Consider the following 12939-nt stretch of genomic DNA (forward strand, 5'->3'; position numbering starts at 1 on the left):
ATAGCATTCGGTAAATGAGTTAAAGTGTATTATGTTAAAGATATAAATAAGTACAATACACATTTTATACCCAGTTGCTTAATCCAGCAACCAATAACAGATTAGCTGGGCCGTCCGTTTCTCGAGACTATCGATTTTTGCCCCCTTGAATCAATAATATTTTCGTATAAATTCATTTTTTCTTTATTTCGACGGACTAATTAATTTCTTTGCCCAAATTGCATGTCGCTTAGCGTTTAACTTAGCCTTTCTCCATCTAGAAAACCGCATAACCTTTGTTTTGTGACCGCATGACCTCTATTTCTGCACATTATTAAACGCCGACTTTTGAACTGTTTTCAACGAATGTGCGATACGTTCCGAGTACTCATTGGCACCCCTTGGCGTGGTGAATTACACGGGCATTTATGATTCCTTAAGTATTGAAGTGATCAGCAATTTTAAATGTCACTCATTTTAAACGGCTTTACAATCGATCTAAAATGAAATGCGATTAAATACAATTTAGACTGACCGGAGGGTTTGGGTTCGATTCCCGCCTCGGCACGCCTCTTGAGTACTCTCAGCCCTTCAATCAAGCTGAGTGATTTTTTTCAAGGGTACTAGACCTTCCTGGGATAGGGCAGAGGGTACACGGAACTGTTCCCCTTATTTCACTGCTGACCATGTGAAATTAACACGTCACATAAGATTTATTTAAAGGGTGAACTCCATCCTCACCCATGAAACCGACCTTCGGGTCGATTGCTGTTTTGGTTGCGGAATTATTACAGCAATGGATTGAAATAAACACGAGTATAATTTCTACAATCGTAATGAAAGCATAATTAAGCAAACATTGCATTGGGAAATCGTAGAAATACACTTCTGGTCTGGAATCAAAATTTAAGTAAACGATATGGACGTGAAGGATTTTAAGTGACAATATATTGCACAATAATGCATGAACCAATAAAATCATAATAATTCTTCAAGAATGTGCAAGAGTTTTCCTCAGTCAAGACTTTTTTAAGATCTTTCAACAATGGGTCTCCCTCGAGTCACAATTATTGTGGTTAAAGCCTCGCGAATGGCGCAAATCCTGAATACGACAGTTGGTTGACACTGATTGACTGAAATAGAGCTTGCCATCAGTCTCGAAAGATAAAATATAACGTCTTATACCGAGGTATAAGACTTCATCCAAGACTTCACTCTTGCAGCCATGAAATAACACAAATCTTGAAACTAAAGACACATAGCGGAACGGTGAGGTGGCGGTGCGACACGTGAAAGATCAGATCTTCATTGTTGCGAAACATGACGATCTTCATTAATTGTTGGCGCGTTTCTTTTCTACTTTCAGCTCAACAGCCAGTACTACCATGGCAACGGGAGCGGTGGCCTCAACACGAGCAGCAATTCGAACGGCGCCCACCACGCCGTGCACCAACACCACAATTCGTCGGCCCTTGGCGAGTACCAGTACGGCAGGTTCGACGCGAGCGCCCTCCACATCGCCCATGCCCTCAGGGCCACCAAACTGCAGAGGGCCTACGGGCGACCCAGAGAGAAGCCCATCGACTGCTACCTGGTCAGTCAGCAACTATTTCTTCTTCCCATTCGCACTTCCCACCATTTCGGAAGTCGTCCTTTTCGGACAAAAACGCTTACCTACGTATACACGGGTGTCACCCGCAACCTTTCGATAATGGGGTTCGGGTATGCTGTTCAAAATATTACCAATTATGTTCAATTATGGTACCCCTTGCCTTAGTACCTGCGTACCTTACCTAAGATTGCCTGCGGTAACTTATCCTCATTACACAAAGTTATTCCGCAATATTCTTCGTTTAACTTTGACATATAACCGTCATTACCAAAAGTCTGTAGGTAGTCGCTGGCAACGGAAAACGTTCTTGTTGGCATACAAAGGCTGTCTTACCCTCATAGAACGACTTAAAAAGACATCGAAGCCAAAGTTACAGTCAGTCACTGAATTCCGAAATAGGAATCATTTTAACCTTTTCCCAAATCTCGCGTGAGCCGGTGACTGCCTCGGGTCTTTAGGAAATGATGGTACGTGCGCATGCGCATTCATCTACACTATACACACACACGCAAAAAAAATTAATTCCGGATGGAACATTCGCGGCTGCAGGCAGACCCGGTTTTTCCTTTGGTCCACTTTTCAGGAGTTTCACTCACTGTTGTCTGCAAGATTGATAAACAACCGGGCTCTTCTTAAATCGATTCCCCCATCGCATGTGGCCCTCTACCCCTGAAGCAGACAGACCTACGACCTTGCCTAACGATCTACTTCTGGCCTACCATCCAAAAAAAAAGTTCCATCATCATGAAATGAAGTTTTTACGACCGGCACTGCCTGAAGAGCAACAGCGAGAATTATTATTAATGTAGCAAACATTGTCTATCTGAATTTCGAAACCCACCGCCATTGTTGCGAATTCAGTATTCTTGAGACAATAAAATCGACTTTGTTGAAAACAATCAGATCAGATGATCTCAGAGCCAAAGCATTATAAAATATATCAGTAAGTAATTACCCGAAAATTGTATGGCTTTGCGTTTAAATTTACATGATTCAGAAATCGACTCTTTCCGAACCTTACGTTCGGGTGACCGTTTAGTCTGGGTCACCGGCATTACAAGAGTACGATGGAAACTGTAAACGTAAATTTCAATCGTTCGACCAGATGAGGGCCGGCAGAGCCTTTGGTGTAATGTCCCCGCGATGGATGAGGACCGGATCACCGGATCCGTGGTACTTCGCATATGCTTCGTGTTTGACCTTGGCGCACGGCCTGTCTGAAGTTTGGCCAGCAAGGGCGCGCGCGTGTGTGTATGTGTCACTTGGCGACGCTTCAACACTTGACATCGTACAACCGTTCTCCCCTCCTCCTCGGGCGACCTGGGAAACCACCGCCAAACTTTCCCAAGAGAGAAAGGTGTTTCGGGGTTCTGAGATGAACACTAATGTATTCTTCGGGTACCAAATTCGTGCCCGGAGGTAAAACAGTCCACCAATCGGATCTACTGGATTAACAGTGCACACAGGGAGGCGATGGGAAAAGAAAGGGAGGACGGTTTAAGTGTACGAGTCTCTTAAGGGGGACTTATATTCTTATTTCAGTCATCTCTTAAATATTATCTTTCGTATTTTTATGCCTTAATTCACGTTTTTCAACGTTTCGATAAACTTATAGGTTAACTTTAACCTATAGTTAAAACTAAAACTCAGCATTATGATCGCAAGTTAAATTAAAAACTGACTCTTAAACTGCTCAATAACTGAAAGACGGTTTTGCCATGGTTACATTGTTTACGTTCACTGAGCAGTCTTAATTGTTGATGAAAACTGACTTGTCGGGGTAATATTCACATTGAGGAATCTTCAACATTATTCAACAATTGGATGTAACAAGAAGGTACAACACTGGGCCATTGTCGCTCATCTCATTGATGCTTGTGTCCCTGCCATTGTTTGGCCTTTAATTGTAGTCTTAACTCCTCTCTATTGGAAGGTCTGAAATTCCAATATGTTACCAAACGCGTAATGATAGCATTCAGATATCAAGATTTTGTCATTTTCTCAGCGAATCGCATTACTCTCGAAAAGGAATAATGTCGTTTTTTCACCAATATCATCTTTTTTTCCATAAAATGGCTAATTTTGTTTCCCCACATCCACAGTTAATTAAATTGTCCAGTATTCCTCAGATTAATTCATGTAAAGACTTCGGAGATTTTATAATATCTTAGAATACCAAAACTTATTCGAATTATTTTAGTAAATTTGTTCAAAAATAAAAATATTTATTTTTAAAAAGGTACCTGAACTCGGGTTGGGGATAGAAAAAAATCACCTAATAATGTACCCTATAGCTTACGGTAAAGTACCTAAAGCCTGAGATATAGCAATCGAAAACTATTACGATTTGCAAAAACTTTTAAAAATATAAAATGCTGCCTCGATTAATTATAAGAGAAAATAATTTCAAAGATTCTTTTCACAAAATCAAGGGCGCAATTCCCATAACATATCTGTTAAGAGATAAAATGTATTTTTGGAAGGAAATTCGGATAGCCAAAGAGTCCTTGTGCATTTAAATTTAGTCACGAAGTCGTATTTCAATTATTTTATTTCATGCATACGTTAGCAACCCCAGGGGAAGGCATTGTGCAGATATCATCATATTCCGTTCCTTCATGGCATTTGGCATTCTTCTTCCTTCGCTGAATCCACAAAAATTCTTCGTTTCTCAAGTTATCCGATTTTTTCTGGCCCAGCCTTCTTCTTCATACCCACATCTTAAAACTTATCTCCTCACTAAGGATACAAGTATTTTCCCGTAAGGACTAAATTTCAACATCCTAACAGAAAAAAAACAATTTACGAACGAAGGGCTTTTTAGTCCTTTTTTTATAGTTCTAACGCGATATCACCGGAAATCATCCTGATTTTCTTTGCGAATAATTTTGTTTAAGATGCCGATTATTTATACTAGAAAATTCCCGTGGTAAGGTTTCTGTAGCTTAAAAAAACCTAGGTCGTTTTAAGATCTAAAAAATATTATGCGGAGTAATTTAGATTGTGTTCCTATTTTCCTCCGAAATATGGAAAACTAATCAAAGCTTGGTATTGAGGATCACTCTTGAGAATTATTATTTATCGAAAAAGCAGAATGCAAACGCAATGATCTGAAATGCCTTAAAAGGAGACAGATTCAAACATTTTTACGATATGTACAGTTCTGGGACAAGCGTAGATGTGGAGACTTTAGTGAAATGTGGGTGTGGAGAAGGATGGATAAGGTGAAGTGGATAGAAAGGAAAACGAACGACAGAGTGTTGGGTATAGTGAGAGGGGAAGAGAAGAGATTGTTGGGATAAATCATAAGGCGACAGGAAAAAATGGATGCAGAGAGCATTTTGATTGGCAACGGGATGTTGAAGACTGTGATATTTTGGGGAGAATGTTAGGCAAACGAGGAAATGGGCTGGAATAGGGGAAGTAAGCATACTGGACAGAATTAAGGGAGGAAGGAAGGAAGTATGTAGAGATGAAGAGGAGTTCATTGTAGTGTGCGGTGTCAGTTTGTGTTGTATTAAGCGTAGGTGAGGCTCAGAAGTATATCAGTGGATACTACACGTCGATCGTTATATTTCCATTGATAATTGTACAGATTAGTATAAACCGAAAGAAACAGATATTGACACCAACATTCAACGTTACTGCCACTGAGCAACAATCCAAACATAGGCATACAATATTTTAACCCACAACCACGAGGCGTCTGCGTAAGCAACTATTGTCTCCATGGAAAGCGTCGAAATATTAAGTGAATAACAAAATTCAAAAGAGAAAGCTTGAGTTAGAAGAGCAGGGACAAATTCTGATTGCAATCGCCATTTGTTAACGGCGGATAACCAATCCAGATGAGGAGGAGTATCCAAATATTATCTCGTCGTCCCTCGCGATTCGTCGCCGGCACCCGCCATGCAATCCTCCGCAAAACAAAGCAAACCCACCCTCCGCGCCCTTGACATTGAGGCACTTCGTGCTCCACTGAACACACGAAAGATTTTCACCGTCTGAGCGAAACGGGAGCACGTGATCGCCATGGAGCGAGCGTGAGGGGGAGGGGAGAATGGAAGGGGGGAAGGGAAAAGCCGCCAGCTGGCCTGTTGGCCAAGGCGCTGTCGACATCTCTGACCCAATTAAAAAATACACACTTGGTTCGAATCCCGCCGGAGGCAATCCGAGTTTTGGAGAGGCATCGTGCGAGAGGAAAGGAACCTCCTTTGGAATGCACCCGGGATGTCTTATTGTGAAACTTATTTACATGAAGGCGCATCACCGTTCCTGTTCTTTAAAATTCCGTACTTCAAAACCGTCGGATCGACATAATCGATCCAGTAAAAATGTCGCAAAACGACGGACACCGTTTCACACGATGCCTAAAGAATGAAAAAAAACTCCATGAAGAAGAGATTACGTAAAGGAGTTGACTTCAAAATAGGTTCACTTGATATATATACACACACACACAAACACACACACACACATATATATATATATTATATATATATATATATATATATATATATATATATATATATATATATATAAATATATATATATATATGTGTGTGTATATATATATATAGATGTATATATATATGTATATATATATACATATACATTTATTTATTTATTTATTTATTTATTTATTTATTTATTTATAACCCGGGCAAGCCTCTCTGTCAGTAGTCTAACTCTCTACCCCCTGAGCTACCGCGACACGCATATATATATATATACATATATGTATATATTAAACCATAAACACAGGAATCAACCCGAAGGTCGGTTTGGTAGGTGATGGTAGAGATCACCCAGTACTAAGCCCGACGGGGTGTGAAATTCACACATCAGGGTAGGGGGGCCAGTTCCTTTCCCTGTGCCGGTTATGGTTTCTCGGGAAGATCTGTTACCCAAAAAATCACTTCAGCTTGGGTGGAGCTGCAGGTACCTTGCCCGGGAATCGAACCCGGGACCTTCCGGTCAGCAGTCCAACGCTCTACCCACTGGACTACCGCGACCCATATATATATATATATATATATATATATATATATATATATATATATATATATATATATATATATATATATATATATATATATAAATCCACTTGATATATATATATATATAGTATATATATATATATATCAAGTGGATCCATATTTCATGGAAGATCTATCCCATTAGTAGTTTGACTTTTTTTTCCCGGAAATACGGACGGTCGGGCGGCAGTATCTCCGACTGGGTTCGAGGGAGGGGAGTCTCAGGAAAGGCTGGAGACCGGTGGCAGTTGGCTCACAGCCTTTACGGAGTACGGATCGTTCGTTTGCGAAACCTCTATAATGCGACCTCGTTACACCGTACCATGAACCGGCTATTGGAACAGCCGAACGTTCAGGATCGCCTTCGACCTCAAAAAGTGACAAAAATCTAGCAAGAGTGAAGGCTTTGTTGGACAGGGATCGCAGATTTATGTGTGCGCATGGTTTGTGATGATCTTGACACTCCTAAAAGTGATGTTGCCCCAAGAGGCTTATTCCTCTTCCCTCGCTTTAAATCCGTGCTGAAAAGACGTCGCCAAGGCTCAGTGGAAGCGTTAAAACAGGCCGTGACAGGAGAGCTTGGCCGTATTCCGGGTGCTGCCTTCAAGAAGGTGTACGAGGCGTGGAAAACCCGTTGGAAGCGGAGTGTTGAGGCACAAGGGTGCTACCTCGAAGACTTTCGAGTGAATGTATGAATTCCGGCAAAAAATGTTTTTTGTCGACTCAGTCCAATTATTTTCTAACAGAACTTATAAATATATATATATATACGTAGGAAGTAATATTGTAAATAAATATACCCCGGAAGTGTTTTGGACCAACATGGTCAAAGTAGCAGGGACGTAAGGAGAAGAATTGCGCTAGGCAAAGAGGCTTTCACAAGGAGGAGGGAGTTGATGACAGGGACTTTGAGTAAGGATGTTAAGAAAAGACTCGTAAAAACTTTGATATGGAGCGTAGCTATGTACGGAGCGGAAACGTGGTCATTGAAGCAGGAGGATAGGCGCAGATTGGAGGCTTTTGAAATGTGGGCGTGGAGAAGAATGGAGAAGGTGAAATGGACAGAGAAGAAAACAAACGAGGAAGTACTAGGTATGGTGGGCAAAGAGAGGGGTTTGTTGGGATAAATCCTATGGAGGCAGGAAAAGTGGCAGAAGGGGGTATTGACTGGCAGTGGGATGTTGAAGACTGTCATAGAGGGGAGAATGTTAGACAAATGAGGAAAGGGAAGGAACAGGATAGGGATGTTGGACGGGATGAAGGGAGGAAGAAAGTACTCGGAGCTGAAGAGGGACCAGATGTAGACTAGGATGCTGGATTTTGTGTTATGTTAGGAGTAATAAAATATTTGTTTGGTAGTTGTGTCCATCCAAAAACCTACCTTAATCGGTAGATTACCTAATAATAATTATATATATATATATATATATATATATATATATATATATATATATATTTATTTATTATTAGGTAATCTACCGGTTAAGGTAGGTTTTGTGTGTATGTGTATATATATATATATATATATATATATATATATATATATATATATATATATAATGTATATACATACACACACATATAATGTATATGAACTTAGAACTAGCAGACAAAGATAAAATCACAGAACACACATAAAACAAAAAAAAACTCACTAGTTTTCAAATGTTCGGTCGTATATACATACCACGTTTGTCTTTAATGAGCATTGGACATTAGACATGATCGCCTTTTCACCAGAGATACGCCAAGAGAGTAACCTATGGAATCGGAAGACCGCCTTCTCAGATAATGAGTACAATGTTTGCTGCCAATTGCGTGTGATTATCGATAATTCAGCGATTGTCGGTGAGGCCGTCGATAGGTTTTGCCAGCCAACTCCCATAAACCACGTATCCGGGCTACAATGGGACCGCCCTGATTTCCCATTATCGACACAAACAGTTTGGTGTAGCGCACACCTTCGTGACTCGCGCGTCAACGCGCGCTGTTTCTTCCTCCCCCAGCCCACACTCACCGCCCCAATTAACCTCGACTCTATCGGGTGAACGACCACTTAATCGCCACGAGACGATTTCTAGGACATATTATCATTTTCGATGGATATAGAGAGAAACTATATGGTAAAGACATTATTCTGGGAAGGTTAGACATAGAAAGAAAATATGACGTTGGTGAGGATGGCTTAGGACCAAGCACACTTGATGGCGAGATATAAAGGCCATTGACGAAATTGAAATCAAATAAAGGTGTGGGGGTAGATAATATTCCCCCGTTTAATTGCCTAAGGGTTTATTTAAATGTGGGAGGACGATTTGAGGGACAGTTATAATTATAGGTAATATACCAGTTAAGTTAGGTTTTAGATGGACCTTGTCTATCGTAACAGGACGACAAAACCCGAATAACGATGAAATTCAGGTTAAAATATTAAAATGAAAGTTTATAAACTCTAGTAGGTTGAACAATTTGCATACTTCGGCAGTTTTTGGACCAAAATGGTGAAAGTAGTGGCGACGTAAGGAGAAGAATTTGCGTTAGGCAAAGAAGCTTTCACAAGGAGGAGGGAATTGATGAGAGCGACACTGAGGAAGGATGTTGAGGAAACTGGTATGGAGAATGGTTTTACATGGAATTGGTCGTAGTAGCAGGAGGATAGACGTAGATTGGAGGCTTTTGAGAGATGTTGGTGCGGAGAAGGATGGAGAAGGCGAAGTGGACAGAAAAAAAAACAAAAGAGGAGGCGCTGGGTATGGTGAGAGAGCAGGAGGGGGGATTGTTGGGAGAAATCATAAGGAGGCAGGAGAAAGATGGATGAAGAACATTTATATGAGGAAGATTTTGAAGTCTGACGGAGGTAAATACGTTAGGCAAGCAAGGAAGGGGTAGGAATAGGATAGGGATGTAGAACGGAATGAAGGGAGGAAGGAAGTACGAGAACACATGCGGATTTGAAGAAATATTTATTGTAGTGTAGGTTGTTGGGTTGTTTATTGTGACGAAGGGAAAGGAAATGTATCGACGGGATGGAGATCGTACAGTGGCTATCGTACTGGCCTTCCGCCCAGAGGGATGGGGTTCGAATACCGGTGTCTTCTAATATTTTTCAGAGGTATCTCGATCCCTACTTGAGGTGCTTTGTGGAGGTCACTTTGAGTGAGTACACCGTCCGTCGGATGGGACGTTAAGGTGCGGATATCTTGGCGCCTTTCGTTAAGAGTAGACTAATGCCGACGCCAGGTTTCTCTCCACCCTTCATCCTTTCCTGTCCATCCCCTATGGCGCAAATAACCTTAACTGTCGGTCACCTGCCCTTAATGCTAATACCACAACAAATGTATCGCTGTAATCTATATATACTACCTTGATCAAAAATTTCCCGGAATTTATTCAGAAAATTAAAAATACAAGTTTATTCATCTAAATCTATATTGTCCCCTTCAAAGTAATCCCCATCGACTGCAACACACTTATGCCAGCGCTTGATCCAATCCTCGAAACATTTTTTATATTCGGTTTTCGGTATGTCCATCAGTGCTTCCTGCGATTTTTCCATTACTTCCTCTCGGCTGCTAAAACGCGTTCCCCGTAATGGTTTTTAACTCGATTGAACAGAAAGAAGTCACAGGGAGCCAAATCAGGTGAATTCGGTGGCTGTTGGATGGTATTTGTTGCATTTTTCGTCAAAAAATTACGAATAATGATAGCACTGTGCGACGGTGCGTTATCATGGTGCAAAATCCACGAGTTTTCTGCCCACATTTCTGGTCTCTTTCGGCGAATTGCTTCACGCAAACGTCTCATAACGCCCAAATAATACTCTTTGTTTACTGTCTGGCCTTCTGGCAAAAATTCATGATGCACTACACCGTTGTAATCCATGAAAACCGTCAGCATTGCCTTCTTTTTTGACTGAAAACGACGTGGTTTTTTTGGTCTCGGCTCATTTGGTGAACGCCATTCACTTGCCTGATGTCTGGATTGCGTGTCGTACTCTTAAACCCACGTCTCGTCTCCAGTAATGATCCTTTTGATGAATGTGGGATCGGATTCAGCCTCGCAAATCATGTCTTTTGCGACGTCAACACGGTCTCTTTTTTGCATGAAATTGAGGTCTTTTGGAACCAACTTTGCTGCTACACGACGGAAACCCAAATCATTAACCACAATGTCTTGGGCGGATCCATAGGCAATGTTCAAGTCCTCCGCTATTTCTCTGATGGTTAATTTGCGGTTATTGACCAACATTTCTTTTACTTTATCAATTTTTTCACCGACTTTCGATGTCGATGGTCTGCCACTGCGTTCATCATCTTCGATTGACTCACGACCACTTCTGAACCGCTCGTGCCACTGGTAAACGACCGTTTTTTTTAGAGAATCGTTGCCGAAACACTTTTCCAACATTTCCAACGTCCGTGCGCCACTAAATCCGTTTTTTACGCAAAATTTAATACAAGTTCGTTGTTGCAAATTTAAATCCATTTCTGCAATTGTAAAAAACCGCCAACACACACAGAGATAGATGTACTCTTGGCTACGTAACTTTTGCAAATGTCAAGTTATGACACTAAGATTTAAAGGGAATATCAACAACAGATGTACCAATTTAACAAAAAAAACAGAACTCAAATCGGAACGATGGGAGCGCCACACGGTGGTTATTCCGGGAAATTTTTGATCAAGGTAGTATATATATATATATATATATATATATATATATATATATATATATATATATATATATATATATATATAGTCTGTGTGCTACCAAACCCTACCTTAACCGGTAGAATGCCAATTATAATATCATTATAATCCCCCTTCTCTTTGTTTATTTGTGTGTGTGGTGATGTATGGCAAATGTTTCGCGAAAGATTCCCACGCTTTCCTCACGCGCCACCTTAAGACAGCCTCTCCTGTATCAAGCGACTTTTTGCCACCTTCGTCGGTTTTTTTGTTTTTAAAGATAACTGAGCGTTGCGGACTGGTTTTCCTTCGTGCTGTGGAATCAAGTCGTGGGTAGTCATGGTTTCGACATTGGCGATCTTTATTCCCAACAGAACCGATTCATCTGTTATGAAACTGAGGACATTTCAAAAACGTCATGATGTAATGCAATTTATCTTATGAACAAAAACTTTTTTAAAAAATGCCATTTTCTTGGTTTATTTTTCCTTCCATTTTAGATGCGTTTACTTACGTACCTACGAACGTATTTATCTTCCAATTATGTCACGAGAAAAACAGTACGGTTAACTGCCATGGTTACCGTTATGAAGCGTCTAGTATAACCAATACCGCAATATCAATCATGCGCCTAAAATGGCAATGTGTCCGGAAATTTAATGAAGGTAAAATTGAATTTCGGAGTCAATTTTTTTCCAAATAAATAGCATGCAGACTACTACTTTCGCGAGAATCGTTAATAATGAAACATTTTTTGAATGAAATGGCAAATAAAAAAATATTTATTTCCAATCCATTAGTATTTCCCAACAATTCGGTTTCTTCGTTTCCATGACGGTAACAGAGCCGTTCCTTCAGGCAACAAAACATTTTTTTTTATTTGTCAACAGTTCATCCCGTTGGTATCCACGGCAACGATGGCAACTGTCACGTAGTAGTATTACAGGTAAAAATGTTCTATATGGACAATAAAATGATGGGCAAAGTAACAACGACGGTAAAATAAAAATGGCATCATGTGGATAAGCGTGGATTCTTATTAATATGTAAGAGCGATGTGATGACAAGAGCTATTAATAATGAAGAAAAGAATACTTTTCGCTTAAACATTGTACTGGAGCGTAGCATTACTGTAATATGCCGAAAGTTGGCAATTTATAGGCAAGCGGAGATGCATAAATGGAGGTGTGTGAAGTGGAGAAGAATGAAGAAATAGAGAAATGAAATAGACGGGGAAAATAGACTAAGAGGAGGCGTAATAGGGATTATTAGGGAACGAGGCAAATCAGGAAACTGAGCATGCTGTTGGGAAGCATTCAAAAAACCCATGAACATTTAATGCGACAGATATTGAAAGACTGTATAGTATCCGCCGTCACTTTGTGGAAACGATTCATATTATTATTGAAAGACAATAAGATTTGGATGACTTTAATGCATAAGATTGGGCGAGCGAGGCGTAGGAAGAAAAATAATCGGCATTAAGGGAAGGCATATATACTGTCTGTCCCTCTGAGAGACCATGTAAATGGAGTTAGAAACCATTGGGAAATAAAAGAACGTTTATTTCATTGTGGATTGTAACGGTTTTTGGCATCGTCTTAAAAGGGGGATTCATAT

General features: G+C 40.4%; 1 protein-coding gene and 1 long non-coding RNA gene across 2 annotated transcripts in view; one reads left to right on the top strand and one right to left on the bottom strand.

Annotated features, from left to right (window-relative positions):
* LOC139691364 (uncharacterized) overlaps positions 1-12939 on the bottom strand; it is a 115935-nt gene that overhangs the window by 82111 nt on the left and 20885 nt on the right. The gene's annotated exons all lie outside the window — the stretch shown is intronic.
* The window catches only part of Hil (peptidase hillarin), an 84218-nt gene that overhangs the window by 29834 nt on the left and 41445 nt on the right, over positions 1-12939 (top strand). Inside the window, exon 2 of the mRNA XM_071589147.1 lies at positions 1346-1573. Coding sequence (XP_071445248.1) covers positions 1346-1573 — 228 coding nt within the window. The remainder of the gene's footprint in view (positions 1-1345; positions 1574-12939) is intronic.

The sequence above is a fragment of the Hetaerina americana genome, unplaced genomic scaffold (genome assembly GCF_022747635.1).
Source record: "Hetaerina americana unplaced genomic scaffold, ioHetAmer1.1.p SCAF_33, whole genome shotgun sequence".
Classification (NCBI taxonomy): domain Eukaryota; kingdom Metazoa; phylum Arthropoda; class Insecta; order Odonata; family Calopterygidae; genus Hetaerina; species Hetaerina americana.